We start from the raw sequence: 18740 nt of genomic DNA, 5'->3' as shown, positions 1-18740 counted from the left end.
TATATATCCAACCAAGGTAAACACTCATGGAAATGAACGTGAATGCTGGCTGGGATGATTAGCAACTAAGGATGTTAATTTGATGTGCAAGAAAGAAAGATTCCAATTAAGGACAGCTAAGGAATCTGCTAAAAGAAAAGGGAATTAATTAAACAAATATTAGATGTAAACATGAGTCAAGCCTCCAAATGTTGTAGCCCCTTTCGAGAGACTTAAAAAAAAATTCTTAATGTTTAATGAGGCTGACCAAAGAGAAGTTGCCTCCTTTGATAAAGCTAACTCTATGAATGATCGCCTCCTTTGCATGAAAGGGCCTGTGAGGAGGTATGTAATAAAGATAAAATGTAACTTAAAAGAACAAGCCTTGCAATAATATCCATACAGGTTTTAGAAACCTTAGAGAAGAATTTTTCTGCTTGAAGGAATACATCAGTGAAAATGCTCTAAGTTGATTTATGAAATAAAGAATATATGGTTTAAGAGCAGGTTGGTGAATGAGAATATAATTAGATTTGGTGGAGATAAATGATATCATCATGAAGCATATGAGTAACTATGAGACATTTATGCAAGATACAAATGTGAGAAGATAAGGAGAATAAGAAAAGACACAAGCACACAAGTATATTTATGGTATGCTAAATGAGAAGATGGGAATTACGGAATTGAGTGAACGAAGACTATCATAATGTATGTCATTCATTGAAGACCCAATGTTAAAAGTGGCCCATTGTTTTGGATGTTGGTGCTTTCTAAATAAGAGATTAGTATGTTACTCATATAATCTCATATTAGAATCTTTGTTCCAAATTGCTTACTTCATCTACCTAAGCATGTTGCCAAATGTCTCATTAATTTCTTCAAGAATAGGAGACTCTGTATCAGCATATATAGTGACATCTACAATAAGTGAGGTGAAGGAGAAAACATATTTGCAAACAAAAACTTGAAAAGAGACAAGTTAGGAACTTATAATAGAAAAATGAACTATCAAATCAACAGTCAATTTATAATAAAATTAGCAAGTTATCAAAAGTTGGCAATTGTGGCCTCTTAGCAAACCAACAATTATCACTAAGGATCATTTGTTTCGTACTTTTTTCTTCAAAAGTGTTTACAGTAAGCTATCATCGAAACACTTAGACCGAAACAAGTAGGCTTTAGAACGAAGCACTCTACTATAGATCACGACATCACTCTCAGGCATTTGATAGAGAAAGTTTGGGACACTCCGGGGAACGAGGCTTTTTGTTGTTTCGTGGACTTTAAAAAAGCTTTCGACACAGTGCCACGTAATAAACTATGGGATAGAATGGTAGAGCTGGAAGTCCCTAAAGAACTTAGGTCAGCTGTTTACAGATTATATGAGTAGGTCAAAGCTAAAATCCGAACGACAGAAGGGATATCAGAAGATTTTGACAGCAACATCGGGGTTAAGCAAGGGTGTCCTCTTTCTCCAACACTATTCGGGCTCTATATTGACAAGTTAGAAGAGTGGATAAACAAGACCAATGGTGAGGGGGTGCAGCTGGCCCACTTTGTGATAAGATTGCTCTTATATGCAGATGATCTCATAATTCTTGCTAGAACAGCTAAAGGTTTGAAAGAGCACTTGAAAGCACTAGAAATTTTTTGTCATGATGTAGGAATGCAAGTTAACACTAGCAAAACCAAAATTATGATCTTCTCACTAAAGAAGAATAGGGGCATACAAGACAAGTTAGAAGAGTGGATAAACAAGACCAATGGTGAGGGGGTGCAGCTGGCCCACTTTGTGATAAGATTGCTCTTATATGCAGATGATCTCATAATTCTTGCTAGAACAGCTAAAGGTTTGAAAGAGCACTTGAAAGCACTAGAAATTTTTTGTCATGATGTAGGAATGCAAGTTAACACTAGCAAAACCAAAATTATGATCTTCTCACTAAAGAAGAATAGGGGCATACAAGACAAGTTTCTGTTTGAAAATAGCCCCCTTGAGATTGTGGAAGAGTACAAATACTTGGGCATCGATTTTCATAACAAACTCAACTGGGATACTTGCAGATCGAAAAGGATCCAAGGGGGCTGGAAGGCATTATACTCTTTACAAAACAAGTGCAGGAACGCAGAATTATGGGATTGGACAACCATGAAAACTCTGTTTGGTTTGCTGGTCACTCCGGTTATTCTATACGGATGTGAAGTGTGGGGCGGTAGTATGTCCAAACAGAAATGGCGACAAGTAGAAAGAATTCAAAAACACTTCATCACATGCAATCTTAAAGTCAAGACCACAGTTCCGTATGAAATCCTTTTGGTGGAGGTGGGTTCCTTTCCATTAGAAGCCGTCGCATTGATCCGAATGCTAAGCTATTTAAAGAAAACCCAAGGTCTGGAAACACATCGTTGGCCCAAGTTGGTAATAGAGGAAAAACTTGTGAGGCGGAAAAGCACATGGATGAAACAAAATGACAAATGGATGCAAAAATGGGATATCAACATCCAAACTTGCCCGGATAACATTCAAGAAATAAAAAAGTTTGTCAATGAAAAATTCCGCAATATTCTGTGGACAAGACACATAGGGCGAAAAAAATCTTATTACATTAAAGAATTTAATCCCACTTCTAGTCATGATGAAAAGGCCTATATAAGGGCACCTATTAACTGGAAAGCAAAAATGTTGATAGCACAAATTAGAACTAGTTCACATCAGCTACGATGTGAAACTGGTAGATGGCAAGTTCCAAAGGAAGAGTGGGCAGACAAAACATGTTTATTCTGCAATATGGGAACAGTGGAGACAGAGCAACACTTTGTCATGGAATTTCTGGCTTACAACGACATCAGATCTGATTATACAAAAATTCTGCAGAACAAGGACTTCAACTATTTATTCGAGGAAGATCAAGTGAAGAGAACAGCGGATTTGATTATCAAAATTCAGAGAAGAAGAGACAAGTTAACCAAAACTTTGCAACTGACTAGTTTGGCTCCTGACTGGGGAGGGTGATTGCATGGGTCCCATAGACTACTTTAGTCTCGTGGACGTCATTAAAATCTATCATATCATATCATATCATATCTATTATTCACTCTAAATTAACTTTAAAATCCCCTTACGCCTCAAGCATCTCTCTAACAAAATAAAATAATCGGTATGCCTAGTGATCAAAAGTTTGAGAGATTTGTTCTTCTAAAATGTCCTATAGATAGTGAGGTGTAATGGTTGTAAATGAACATTGAATAAATAATCACCCCACTAATTTTAACTAACCATTTTCTTAATGATTACATACCCATTTTGGGCGATGTCTGGTACAAGGGATCAGCAAGGAGTGGCATTGTTTGAAATTGATTTAACTTGCAGCCAATAATCAGTAGCCACAACAAATCTAATGACCTAGGATTCAAGCCAAGAAACCCTATGCTGGATCCTTGAGATGGATGGGCCAGCCCTTTAAGTGGTACAGCCAGCAAATGAATTCCTAATCTACTAATCTACAATTTGTCTTCTTTCCATTTTACCCTTCGTTTTCCTCCTGCATGACTGATGAAAACTTGATAAGATTGAATTCCAACGAAAATCTGCAATCTTTACCCTTCAATCTACCTACCAAAAAATACATCTACTTACCATTTCAATTCTATTTCAGATCTGGAATTATTAAGCTCTCTCGCAACCCCTGAAATGAAGTACCTTGCAATATGCCCTTGGGTGATCTCTCACACCTGCAAGCATTATTCCTCCTGAGAATTTTTGTTCTCAAAAGTCTGAAAACAAGGCTGCAAATCTTGGTTATCCTCTCCAAACTTGATCAATCCAAAAGAATAATGAATAATAATCTCCAAATAAATCTATTCATTAACTTTTTATAGCCTTCAAACTCCATGTAAAAAATGGCTCCCAATTAATTCATTAATTGATTGATTTATTAATTTTTCTCGTCAAATGGCTGCCCAAAACAATATTTATTGACTTTGTTATATTTTAATAAAGAGACTTTATAATTTAGGCAAGAGCCTACAATACAATGGTAAATTGTTTCTCGTCTAGGTCTTGGGTTCAAGTCTACTTGAGCTTAACACATAATAATAATTAGTTTTGTTAAAGTTTTTATGATCGCTACAAAATGTAGTTGCATTGCCATTCTAGTATATGCTTTCTAAATGGCACCCATCTCTCTAATATAGGATAAAGTATGGATAGAATCATAGACGTGTCCCTTCACGGGATATGTCCATTCATTAGTATTTAATTAATATAATGAGAAATAAATGTCTCAAATATTTAATATATTAATATATATATTATATCTCACACTTATATATATAATATGTATATTTGCACTACAATTTATTCAACTAAAGCTACCAAACACTAACACTCCCTCTTAGCTAGGGAGGATAAACAAGATTCATACACAATATGAATAACATATTACCTCAACATAAAAATGGTTTCTGGAATGTCAACTCATTTGACTTCCCAGTATATTGAATGCCAACTCATTTGACATTTAAAAGTCAACTCATTTGATTTTCTAGTATCTTGAATATCGACTCATTTAATATTTGAATGTCAACTGATTTGACATTTCAATGAAATTACTAGAAGATTGTCACCTTAGAATAACTTCTGCAAATACAAGTGATAATCATTTGGAAGTCGTCACTTCCTCATGATGTACACAGGGGATAGGCCCATATAGTTATGAACAATATTCATAAATTGCAGTCCTCTTAACCTAAGTCACAAGGTTCGAATTCGAATTCGAGTTCGTCGATCATAAAATTCGAATGAAATCCGGCAAGGGTAAAAGTTCGGGAAAAAATTCGACATTAAAATTTAGTTATATATATTTATATATTTTTAAATATTACTAATATATCCACAAAGTTGTTAAAATAGTTGAACATTGTTAAATAGTTTAACTAAATAACTCAATATCAGTTTAAAATTAAATAATATTATATTAAATTACAGTATTAAGTTAAAATTCATAAAATTCGGATGACATTCGGAAAGAGTTGAAATTCGCTGAAATTCGAATCAAAAGGATGAAATTCGGCGAATCTTGTGACTTAGCTCTTAACTATTTACAATTTATTGAGCATTGGAGATTCCTTACCAACATGATTTACTCCCTATGAGTCAATACATCCGAGATCACTGAAGTTTGATGAAACCATATCCTCTATCTGCTCCCTGTCTTTCAAGGTTGCATCTAATGAAATGTCAAGCTCCCTTTGAATCTCAATCTTTTTTTGAGTCAGAATCAATCTTCCTCTTTTTTCCTTATTTGTTCTCAGCATATCATCTTCACTATTGTTGGGTATTGCGCATATTCTAGGTTTAGTATCAAATACACCAGAGAGGAGAGTATGCTTTAACAACCCATTGAGGAAGATGAGCATACAATTCAACCATTGTCTAAGTGACTGGATGCTCAAAAGAAAGAGATTCTGCATGCAAGGCATGACTGACATATGTTATACCCTTCCAAACATGGGGTCCTTCATATTTCACATCCCCTCTAATAGGCAATTCCTGACAGTGCAATCAGATCTGATGTGTCCTTCCACTTTCAGCATAAGCTTGTACTAGCACTTCATCACTTTTCAAAATATCAAGTGACTTTACAAAATCACAAACCTGCCAATTGTTTTTAGAAATTGGTTCTATGACAACCAATTTTTTGACATTATTTACTTACTCACCAGTTTCAAATATAATAAACCGGATCCATGGGGTTTAGATTGGTTGGTTGAAGCAATGAGTTATCATTGTGGAGACCTTGGTTCAAATCCCAAGAGGGACATCTTTGTAGAATTCTATGTTGTGACTCTTGGTCTTCTATTGGTTGTATTTGTGTAGTTGTAAAAAGGTGGATTCTAAGTTGTGACTCTTGGTCTTCCAAATTTTGTTTCTTGTGTGGTTGCTCAAAAGGAGCTTGAATAAGCTTGTAATTCTCGTGTTGTTGCTCGAATTAGCACAAGATTTGTAAACGATTTCAATATAATATAATAAACCAGCCTTCTCTTGAGTCAAAAGAAAAATTGTCAAAATAATTTTGTGACTCTTCGTGACTGTTATGTTGTAGTATATATAATACTGCTTTCCTTATATGTATTGTGAGCATGATCCAGTATTGGCGGTGTCAAATTCAGAATGAACATAGGTATCACAAATATTGAGATTGGTCATTGACATCACCTTTGTGACACTGGCAACCCCATCCCAATCGTCCCATTTGGACACCCACAGTTTGTGGACAACCTGCACTCAATCTCAGTGTTGTTTTTATTTTGTGACATTTAATAAACATAAGACTCTATCTCCAAAGCCAATCGGACAGGGGATCACAAGTCCAACCGTGCTGACATTGACCACACACTGAACTTGCATCCGCCCACAATCCATGTTAAGTAGATACATTGGAATTTCCTATAGTTGAATCCTCTCGATCTACTCATACACGATACCTCCACTGTCGAGTACATTGACCGACGTCCTGTCATGTCCCCATTTTGGAGGCTATTTGATTTAATTAATTTAATTAATTAAGTTGTCCAAAATAATGAATATTTTATGAGGATGACTAATTAATTATTTTAATTAAATAAATAAGTGATATTAAGTTAATTAATTATAAAGTTATCAAATAAATAAATATTAAAAGGTAACTTTATATTTAATTAATTTAATAAAGTGACTTGAATTATAAAATATTTTTTATAAAGTCACTAATAGATAAAATAAAATAATGTTCTAAAAGTTTCTGGAGAAAGTGGAGAAAAAGAATAAATAGGCACCTTGGGCTTCATTCTAATCATCTAGTTGTTTATTTCTCTCTTGACATCAAATTGTGATTCAGTCACATTGTTTATTGTGGAGCCAAGTGGTTTCAGATAGTCAGTTGATCTTTGGGAACGAAAACTCCCTTGGATTAGCATAATTGAGGAAGTGAAATATCTTCTGAAGGGTTGCACATTTGGAGGTGATACTTCAGTCACTTCAGCTAGGGCATCATTGGGCCTAAGGCCATTTTCAGCATTTCAGCATTTCAGGAGGCAATTTTTAGCAGGGCCGAAATTATTTGTCATTTCTAGCTAGTTCGAAAAAAGCAGGCCGAAAAAGCAGACCCAAAAAAAAGCAGGCGAAAAAAGCAGTCCGAAAAAAGCAACTCCGAAAAAAAGCAATCCGAAAAAGCAGTTCGAAAAAGCAAAAACGAAAAAAAGCAAATCCGGAAAAAGCAAGTGGAAAAAGCAGATCGGAAAAAAGCAAAGTAGAAGGGGCAGCATTGTAGAAAATTATTACAGCCATCTACAATCAAGTTCTTCACTTCTCATTTGGCATATTTTCTGAGAAAAGTAGGTTTTCAGCTGAGTACAAAATATAGCTTCAGCACTTCACTATTTCCATATTGTACTTGTCTTTGTTTGCCATTTGGCATTATTGGTATCAAAGGAAGGCTAGGATTTTGCAATTAAAGAGCATTGTAATTTTTAGACTATCTATATTGTAAACCTAGAGTTTGATGATCAGCTTATTAGTTTGCATGCCAATTGTTTGACAAAATGTCAATTGGCTGTAAGTTCTCTTTTTGGCATAAATAATGTTATAATTTTGCATACTAAGTGTTTATATTAATGCCACTTGGTTGTAAGTGCATTAATGCCATCCTAGGTTGCATCCAAAGTATTTGTCTTAATTATTAGTTGCTGTAGCTGCATATTGCAAGTAGTTTAAGTCACATATTTGTATTGAATATTGTCAAAATTAGTTGCACATTCATGTTAGGTCATTGTTTAGACAATTCAGAGTCTTTTTGTAAGCATCCTCTTTGATGCAAATCGAAACAAGAGTCATTGTAGCATCTGAAAAGTTATATCAGTCATATGGCCCCTTGTATGCAAAGTGTTTGACAAAAATCTTCGAGCCTTCAATCAGCATTTTAAGGTCGGAATTGAGCAGGACCATTACAGTGGTATCAAAGCTTGCTTGCAAAGTGTTTGACAAAATGTCAAACGACTGAAGTATAAAGAGTTTTGGCATCTGAAGAAGTTATAACTTGTTGGGGTTATTATAGTGGTATCAGAGCTATTGACCTGCCATCCTGTTGGGTAGATTGGACATTGAATCAGTTAGTTAATCATGTTTACTTCAAGTACCCAGAAGCAGTGGGACAAGGATATGAAGAAGCTTAAACAAAATTTGAAAAGGTTGGATGAAAGTCAGAAAAGGATGAATGAATTGATGGTTTCCATGTTTAAGAGGACTACATCACAGAACAAAGACAAAGAGGAACAAGAGGTCTCTACAAGTGAGGTATCTAGAAACCTCTACAAGGAGTTTGCAGCAGTTGGTGACCAGCATATAGCCGAATCTAGGGAGGACAAAAATCAGACTAGCTTGGAGGAAGATGTTGAGCACACAATACTTCAGAAGGTAGTGGGAATGGATATTACGCAGATTGATAGTAACGGTCAACTTGATACTCAAGTTGAGACAATTATATACAGGTCGTCAGAGGGTGATGTCACAGGTACTCGGGATGGTTTAGTTCCAACAGGCAGTGACTACAACGTAGTGGGTTCAGATGATGATTATGAAGATGTTGTTGTGCATGATGGTGAGATACTTGGTAGAGATGAGCAGACATTGAGCATTCATGACTTTGCTGAGAGAGAGTACCAGGCACAGATAGATGCTTCGTCACATGAGGTTGAGACTGGTAGTACTTCACATGATTTGTCCAGCCAGCTGAAGGTGAGCGAAGACAGTATTATGACTTCATTATCTCATCATGACAGGATGCGGGATATGATAGAGGATCACATTCAGATGATTCAGTTACAGGGTAGACATAAGGGAGTTTAGGCGAAGTCTTCTTGTGTTGACTTACAGGCGATTAGGGAAGGAATGAGAACGATGAAGTTCAGTTATTTACATCTTCTATCAGATTGTGACCATCTTCTTAGACTTGTCAGAGACTATTCAGATGCCTTGAGGAGGAAGGAGGAGGAAGTTGACAGGCTTTCTTGTGAGCTTGAGGACACTCGAGCTTCTTTGGTGAATACTCCATTGGCATTACAGGACTGGGAGAGACATGGGGATAAGCATGGCATGGAGTTGAGTTTAGTTCCATCTTGCACTCCTGATACTTAGCTTTCTGCAGCACGTAAATCATATGTGGTCGTTGATAATGTTGTGAGTTCATCTTGCATTCACATCCAGGATACAGGGACAATGTCAGACAGGTATGTGGAGTTAGTTGGTATTGGTCATATTACTCAGGTGAGGAGTTTGCTTGAGTTACCAGCTGATTCTAGTTTACGGATATGGACTCAAGATTGTTATATTGGCGTTTGGGATTCAGTTGACTGGAGATCTTTAACACTTTTTGGTAGCAGTGATTGTTTGGGTGTTATCGTGGATTTGATTAGCAGATTGCACGGTGTTGTCTTTTCTTGCACCAACAGCTTGTCCGATGTTGGTATTAGTTTTTATACACCGGTGTTGGGCTTTGTTCATATATCCAGTCGACCATTCTTGCTCGAATGTGTTTATGATCTTTCATATTTGGCAGTGTGTACAGATGAGTCCCAGGATCATATTGGCATTGATGACATCCAGGAGGATGCAGTGGGCAGTTTTGAAGACTTAGTTTCCTTGGCAATTTCTTTTGGTACAGAGGAGTTGGATAGCGGTGCTACAATTTTTGATACTCCGTATGTTGATATGAGCTTTGGAGTTGATTCGCAAGATATGGATGGTAATACTCTAGAGACCAATAACTTTGAGGATACTCCTTTAGACAGTGCGTCAGAGGAGGTTGGTAGGAGACAGTCTAGCCAGTGCTATCATGTGTCTAGTCAGTTGAGAGTTAGTGAGCGAGACATTGCTATCGCTTGCCAACATTTCGATGCTGCTTGTCAGTTGTTAGCAGTTTATGGATGGGGTTCTCCTACTAGTGATGAGCAGGGAGGCAGTTATCTTTCCTTGACAGAGTTCCACTCTTTATGGGAGGCTATTCGGATTCTGAGACAGAATTATATGCAGTTGGTAGCCGACAGAGATTATCTTATGGAGTGGGGGAGTACAGCATACGATGCATTATTGGCCAAGGAAGATAAGGTGAGTGAGCTTACTCAGCAACTCGAGGTGACTTCTGAGATTCTTGAGAGTACACAGTTGGCTTTCGAGGAATCACAATTTCATTTGGCTAAGGTGACCGTGGAGTTAGAGTGACTGCAGTCTTTACCAGATTCTGTACAGTCACAAGCTGTGGTGTCTGGTGATCCGAGGATGTCCATGGTCGAGATTGTCAAAGACAGTGGAGATGGGGATGCATCCATCCTTGATACTAACATTGGCATATCGGGTTCGTTCCCACTAGAGTCAGGTTCAGTTGAGTTGGGTGTTGTAGCAAATTGTTGCGGTATGCCTGACATAGTGGTGGCCTCTAGCACTGATGGCATAGAGACTAGAGATGTTGTATCAAAGATCATGTGTGATGTTGGTGAGCCGGCAGTTGGCATGGTTCCTACTAGTAATACTCCTTTGGTGATATCTTCGGAGGTAGTAGTCAATTCCAACATGGTTAATGATCGATTGCAGTTAGTTTCATCTGGATTGCAGTTTGAGCCACTGACTGAGATTGATGCATTCTATCGGCATTACACTATGAGGTATGCTCATCAATTTACCTTTGATGACCATGTTGATGAGATGATGATACAGAGATGTACTTTGGTTCCTAGTGCTTGTCATCAGTTATGGGACAGTTTGACGCCTTGGGATGAGAGTTGTGATGGGCATGACATGGCGATAGATTCTGCGGTTGACAGCTTGATAATACATGACTTAGAGCAGGAGTTTGGGAGTGATGCTTTAGCGGTTGTTGTTATTGATTCTACTCCTTTGGCTATGACATCTCCTAACTTAGCTGGTGATCAGTCACAGTGGGTTGTATCACTTGTTCATGGCAAATTTGGTTTGGGTTCCATTTGTTGCTGTTTATCTTGTGATGTCTTTTCACCATCAGCAGTGCATGGGAGTTATGGTTATGAGACAGTGGCCGGTGATTTGTAGAGTTGTGTTGACTGCAAGAGTTGTACAGTGTGTGGATTCTCCATACTTGGTACAGTTTCATTCGGGAGCGTTCAGCATTGTTGTAGAGTTGGATTGTACATTCCGTATAGGCCAGTGGGATGTGTTGATGGCATTTACTGTGTTGGCAGTTGTGATTTTGGAGTTTGGTTGAGCTGTAATTGTCAGTTTGATTATGGATTCCTCTTGGTTATATTGCAGAGGATATTATAGGAGCCAGTGTTAATTGATAGTAGTATAGTTCATGACTACATTTGGGATCCAGGCGGATTGATTGGTTTATTGTTCGGCCATTGCTTGGGGACAAGCAATTTTAGGAAGGGCAGATTGTCATGTCCCCATTTTGGAGGCAATTTGATTTAATTAATTTAATTAATTAAGTTGTCCAAAATAATGAATATTTTATGAGGATGACTAATTAATTATTTTAATTAAATAAATAAGTGATATTAAGTTAATTATTTATAAAGTTATCAAATAAATAAATATTAAAAGGTAACTTTATATTTAATTAATTTAATAAAATGACTTGAATTATAAAATATTTAAATTTATAAAGTCACTAATAGATAAAATAAAATAATGTTCTAGAAGTTTCTGGAGAAAGTGGAGAAAAAGAATAAATAGGCACCCCGGGCTTCATTCTAATCATCCAGTTGTTTATTTCTCTCTTGACATCAAATTGTGATTCAGTCATAGTCTATTGTGGAGCCAAGTGGTTTCAGATAGTCAGTTGATCTTTGGGAACGAAAACTCTCTTGGATTAGCATAACTGAGAAAGTGAAATATCTTCTGAAGGGTTGCATATTTGGAGGTGATACTTCAGTCACTTCAGCTAGGACATCATTGGGCCTAAGGTCATTTTCAACATTTCAGCATTTCAGGAGGCAATTTTTAGCAGGGCCGAAATTATTGGTCATTTCTAGCCAGTTCGAAAAAAGTAGACTGAAAAAGCAGACCCGAAAAAAAGCAGGTGGAAAAAGCAGTCCGAAAAAAGCAGCTTTGAAAAAAAGCAATCTCAGAAAGCAGTTTGAAAAAGCAAAAACGAAAAAAGCAAATCCGGAAAAAGCAAGTGGAAAAAGCAGATCGGAAAAAAGCAAAGCAGAAGGGGCAGCATTGTAGAAAATTATTACAGCCATCTACAATCAGGTTCTTCACTTCTCATTTGGCATATTTTCTGAGAAAAGTAGGTTTTCAACTGAGTACAAAATATAGCTTCAGCACTTCACTATTTTCATAGTGTACTTGTCTTTGTTTGCCATTTGGCATTATTGGTATCAAAGGAAGGCTAGGATTCTGCAATTAAAGAGCATTGTAATTTTTAGACTATCTATATTGTAAACCTAGAGTTTGATGATCAGCTTATTAGTTTGCATGCCAATTGTTTGACAAAATGTCAATTGGTTGTAAGTTCTCTTTTTGGCATAAATAATGTTATAATTTTGCATACTAAGTGTTTATATTAATGCCACTCGGGTAAGTGCATTAATGCCATCTTAGTTGCATCCAAAGTATGTCTTAATTATTAGTTGCTGTAGCTGCATATTGCAAGTAGTTTAAGTCACATATTTGTATTGAATATTGTCAAAATTAGTTGCACATTCATGTTAGGTCATTGTTTAGACAATTCGGAGTCTTTTTGTAAGCATTCTCTTTGATGCAAATCGAAACAAGAGTCATTGCAGCAATCTGAAAAGTTATATCAGTCATATGGCCCCTTGTATGCAAAGTGTTTGACAAAAATCTTCGAGCCTTCAATCAGCATTTTAAGGTCGGAATTGAGCAGGACCATTACAGTGGTATCAGAGCTTGCTTGCAAAGTGTTTGACGAAATGTCAAACAACTGAAGTATAAAGAGTTTTGGTGTTTGAAGAAGTTATAACCTGTTGGGGTTATTACACGTCCATAGTCGACCCATAGCATTGGAAATAGGGAGATCAAGCCCCCAATCAGTTTGGCATCGATGAAATCTGACCAGTTCTGTAGCATTTAGCGAAAACATTGTACACCAAAGAAAGACCCATCTTCCAATCTTTGCATAAATTCAATCCTTCATAGAATGTTCTGCCATTTTTTGTTAAACTTTTCTTTTCAGATCTACCTTCTAGCTTGTAATACTAATATGAGGGAACTTGGCATTGCTACCATGTTAAAGTTTTCACGATTGCTACAAAATGTAGTTGCATTGCTATTTTGGTATATGCTTTCCAAGTGGCACCCACCTCTCATATATTTAATATATTAATATATATATTTGCACTATAGCTTATCCAACTAAAGCTACCAAACACTAACAAATTTCAATAAATAATAATAAATAGAAAAGAATACTCTCAAAAAAAGTGACTTTATAATTTGATTTAAATGTCATTTAATTTTCATAATGTCATTTAGTTTGTAAAGTTACTCTACAATAAAGTAAATTCAATTTATTAATGAATCATTAATGTCAATTTAATATTAACATTAATACATTTTTTTTTTTGCACTTATCTCCTGGCCACTGAAGACTGATGACATTGCACCCCAGCCCACTGGTGACAACTAAAAATAGTAGCACTTCTTAAAAAATGGGAAGTTGGATCTGAGTCTTCAAACGCCAGAAATGATCCCCCTGCAAGATCCACTAGTCCCAGATGGGTTCCCTATCCACTATATTAACTTCCTGGAACCATTGCTGACAGTCTAACCCTGCTAAAACGGAAAGTTCCTAGGAAGACAACATCACACTATCTTCCAGTGCATTGTTAAACAAATGAACATAACATGGCTACCCCTTCAAACCCGGCTTAAAATGATTTCTTGGCACTAACTCGGGTGCAAATTTTTCTGACATGTAAAAATTAGATAAGGGGGGTCTTTTTGTCAATTTAGGGCTAATGTGATGTTGGAAGAGGGGGTACAGAAAATAAGAATAATATGATCATTTTTTAATTATAAATTAAATGCACAGCTGTAGGAACACTTGTTCATCCCTGCATCTTACAGCTAGGGATGTCGCCATATCTGCACAATATCAGGAGAAGTATACCTGGAAGACAGCTTTTCAATGGTTTGATTTCATTACACAACTTTACTTTGAAAAGTGTAATTTGACAATGCAAATTTGTCTAGACCTTTATTCTTAGGATTCATCATTACTGTTCTCTTATTTTTTTATCCAATGCATTGTTTTATTCATCTCTTCGTATAGATTTCAAATCAAATTTATTGATCAAATTTAAAATATAATTCCTGATGAAGAGCATTCATTTTGAAGTTGAACAGAAATTAATGAATTAGTAACATGTGTACATTAAAAGTGCAAACCTACAGAAAATGATAAGTGCACATTGAATAGAAAGAATTAACAAACAACTGATGTGTATCCTCATTTGAAATAAATTTATAATTTATTTGTCCATTAAATACTCTATAACACTATATGGAAGCTCCCTGTATTTAACTGAGTTCTTATTGCAATCAGCTTGGCTTGTGTTTCCTTTGAAAGGAAAGAATAAAATTGATCATGTGACATAGCAAATATGGTGTATATTCTGTTATAGGCCATGAAAATAAATCTTTCCTGAAATGACTTACCTGCCAAAGTTCTTCTGTAACATAAGGCATGAATGGGTGGAGTAGCTTCAAAACATTCTCGAAAACATATAATAGAACTGCTTGTGCACATAAAATTGTTGTAGTGTCTTCCTTTCTAGAAAAACGTGTTTTGCTGGCCTCAATGTACCTAAAATCAAGATAAAATAGAGTTTATTATACAGTACATGCATTTTTAGTTATATTGCAAAAGGGCATTGATTCCATGAAGCATCTCTTCTTTAATTAATATTTTGCGTGAATCATTTTATAAGTGATTAAACCATACTCAATCTTTCATGAGGACCAGAATCATGGTGACAAACTGAGAACATTACTGAATTTGGGACAGAACAAGTACAGAACTGATGGCCTTAACTTTACAAAACTGCAGTTATGCTTCTTTTGATGACAGTTTACATTTGTTTTGCTAGCATTTAAGCACCAGATGGAAGTTGTTGAAGTATAGAGGTGGTTACACTTGAATCACTGGTAATTGCACTTGTGTCAATGGTAATCACATCCTGCAAATTTGTGATTCTACCCGAGAAGGGCACAAAGAAATTCTTTCACATATTTCAAATAGATAGTGATGCTCTAATTAGTTGGAGAGGTTGCTTAGTTTCTATGAAAACTAATAAGAGGCCAATGGTTGCTAATTGGGATTAGTTCAAAACCATTCTTGAAAGAGCAGGGTTTTATTGATTGAGTATAAGATGATTCAAAAGATTAAGGGAAGATATTTTAGACCACGTTATGAGCAAAGTAGAGTTAACACAACACAAACTCATGGACAGGCTATGTTAATAAGATTCAACTTGCAAGAAGAGGACATATTGACTAAGTAAATAGGTGGCCCTTGCAACATGCTTTGTTAGGTGTGAAACTATGAAAAAAATTTTATTATGATTGCAAAAGTATGCACTTTAGGTGAGTTTTTCATGGTTGAGCATCTTGTACCAATATTAAATCTTTATATTGTGTTGAATTTCAAATCAAAGCCACTATTCTGAGTGGTCTTACTCACAACTACAAAGTATTTTAGGATTTGTTATTAGAGTGAATCATGTCTTGTACCTTACAATTATGTAGTAAGGGGACATATTCATGTGTTAACTTAGGTTGGAATTGTCATTTCTAGAGGTTAGTTAGAATGGTACCATTTTCAATTCATTCACTTGTAGCTACTTTGGCATTAAATGTTTGTATCAAGGTAGTTTCTCATAATACATCACACATTGCCTTTATAAGCAAGTAATCAAAGATTTCATGCATCCTTATTATGCAAGATGTTTTTGTCATTCTCTCTTGCAGAAGTGTTTTGGTCTTGCAAAGGTTCTAGAGGTATTGAGAAGTCACCAATCTACTTTGCATTTGTCTCATTTGCTATGTCTTGTCATCACTAGTTATCTAAACCACAGTTGAAAAACTCGGACTTGGCAATAACTCAGCTTACCCAGACTTTTCAAAAACTTCAGACTTCGTAAATACTCGGGGAAAAAATGGACAATAACCGAACATAAAACCAAGCCTCGTCAATATTTTAAAGCACAACTTTGTAACTCTTCATTTCCCTTCCACCTATCTCTTTATATTTCTTTTCTTGTCTCTTTATTTTCTCTTTTTTACATATAATGATTATTAATTTTTTACCAAGCCATTAAAGTCATTTTAATAATTTATTATATAATTAAGTTAAGTTGTTGTTATCTCTAAAAGTTGCACCTGGACTGAGTTCTAAAACCCAGTCACTTCGAGAAACATGGAAATACTCCTGGGTCTGTGGGTTACCCAAAATTGGAGTAAATCTTCGAGTTCTAGGCTAGTTCCTATGAGATGCTTTCACCTTAGGCTCTTAACTTAAATCTTGGAGGAAAAGGGATAGGAGGATAATAAATTAAAACTTAAAACTATGGTGATGCACCTAAAAGTATCCTTGAGCCTTAACAGATAACCAACACACATCAGAAACTGGTAATACAAGAACCTTAGTAGACAACCCAATAACATAATCTTTGCATAAATAATTTATAAGATGGTTTAATAAGATCAACCCTTAGGAGAGGAAACATTTTTTCACACACTACGACTGATTCTTAGGACCAACACAACTTATAACTTGCAAGGAATTGTATCTTTCTGCATAAAGGCACCAATATGCAATACAACTCCAAGGATAGAATGTCACATGAACTTGCATCAACACTAAGTACACAATAAAATAGAAAATGAGAAGGCACATAGTATGTATTACTACTCAAAGGTGTTACGAATCTTCCTATCTCAATGGTGAGTTATAAGAAATATAGCAAGAATGAGAAGGATTGGAAAATATCACAAGTCCCCAATCTGCACAAAACCAGAACCCTTTACAAATAAGCCTTTAGCTCATACTTATGCCCTTTTCCATCCAACTACATCATTAATGCAAACAACAACTCCTTGGTCAGATTTAGCTTTCAAGGCCAATTTTGAGCCCCTAAAAAGTCTTTAAAGAGGTGTAAATATGGCCCAAAAGTCATGTCTCAACAATATCAACATAAAGATCCCTCATTAATTGTAATGTCCCCATTTTTAGCAGGTTCCTGAAATTGTCTTGGTTAGTTCACCATCGTGACCCTTGTGAGCAGACAATGGGATTTGAGAGTCTCAGTTGTGGGGTTATAGGCTTTTCAGTAGTCTATGGTGTGTTTTGGCTCCATTTGAGGGACTTACTATTTATAGTATGTCAAACTGTTGGTTCCGATGAGTTCAGTTGAGTTAGAGGAGTTGTGTGATGCCCTCAATTTTAGTTTGGGCTTCAAAAATCTTGGAGGGAGAGTCTATTTATAATAAGTCACCTTGTCAGTTTCATTCATCGTCTTTCATCATCAAGATCACATTGGTGTTGTTAGATTTCGATTCTGATGCTTCTTCAGTTATTTTCACAAGACTAGTGAATTATTATTATTCATCTAAATACGCTGAGGTTGCTATTTTTGTTGGTGTTGTTGGTTGATCACTTCAATATCATAGCTCATTGGAACTAGGATAGAAAGTTTTAAATAGTGAGAACAAAAAACAGTGGCCTTGCATGTCAAAATATTAAGTTATGGTGGAAAAGGCCATTTTTGGAGGCAAAAGCAATTAATAAATTACATTAATGACACTTTATTATATCTTAATGTTGTGTGTGGGAAGCTTCTTAAGTGAAGTTCTGTAATGTCCCCATTTTGGCTGACATCATTTTGTGTGCCAGATCAGTCTATCACGGATTCTCGTAGACAGGTGGTTGTGATGAGAGAGTCATTTTGGCATTTATTTGGTGATTGGATGGCTCATTATCTAAGTCACAAGGTTCGAATTCGAATTCGAGTTCGGCAACCATAAAATTCGGACAAAATTCGACAAGAGCATAAATTCGGAAAAAAGTTCGACATTAAATTTGCCAATATATATATATATATATATATATATAAAAGTAAAATAAAAAAATATTTAAACTTTGTTAAATAGGTTTAAAATCATTATAAAAAGATTGAAACATTTATAAAATATCAATTACGCTTAAATTATATGATTAATTATTGAATAATATAATTTAATATATATAGAATAAATGAGCAATATATTTTATCATTGTTAAATAGTTTTAAATTCATTTCAAAAACATTGACATGTTTAAAAAATATAAGATATTTTTAAGTTTATGATTCAATTTTTATTTAATATAAAACATAAAATTATAACAATTTAATATTCTAATTTTGTTTAAACAAAACTAAATACCAAAAATGAAAAACTATATGACAATATTAAACTTTAAATAAATTGCAAACAATGATAAAACCTAAAACAATAACAATACTAATAATGCCTAACTATGTTGGCCCACATAAAGTTTGTCTAGCATCGCATTCGAAAAACGTGAGGCGCTTAAAAAAACTGGATAAGCGTTGAAATAAGCATTGGTTCTCAGCTTCTATTAAGCCTCCCACGAGTTTTTACAGTGAAGTCGAGAGCTTCCAGATGCAGCTACATGCAGGAGCAGATGGACTCCAAAAAGCAATGCAGATAGTTGTTGGCC

At 35.5% G+C, this 18740-nt stretch overlaps 1 protein-coding gene across 1 annotated transcript in view; it reads right to left on the bottom strand.

The window, feature by feature from the left end:
- Window positions 1–18740, bottom strand: part of EMB2247 (protein EMBRYO DEFECTIVE 2247) — a 358900-nt gene that overhangs the window by 28398 nt on the left and 311762 nt on the right. Inside the window, exon 21 of the mRNA XM_089814096.1 lies at window positions 14678–14825. Within this exon, the coding sequence (XP_089670222.1) occupies window positions 14678–14825 (148 nt within the window). The remainder of the gene's footprint in view (window positions 1–14677; window positions 14826–18740) is intronic.

Source organism: Cupressus sempervirens, chromosome 2, assembly GCF_028749045.1.
Source record: "Cupressus sempervirens isolate cs-2001-9-10 chromosome 2, ASM2874904v1, whole genome shotgun sequence".
In the NCBI taxonomy this organism is placed as follows: Eukaryota; Viridiplantae; Streptophyta; class Pinopsida; order Cupressales; family Cupressaceae; genus Cupressus; species Cupressus sempervirens.
The sequence above is the reverse complement of the archived record's forward strand: the minus strand, read 5'-3'. Positions and strand labels throughout refer to the sequence as shown.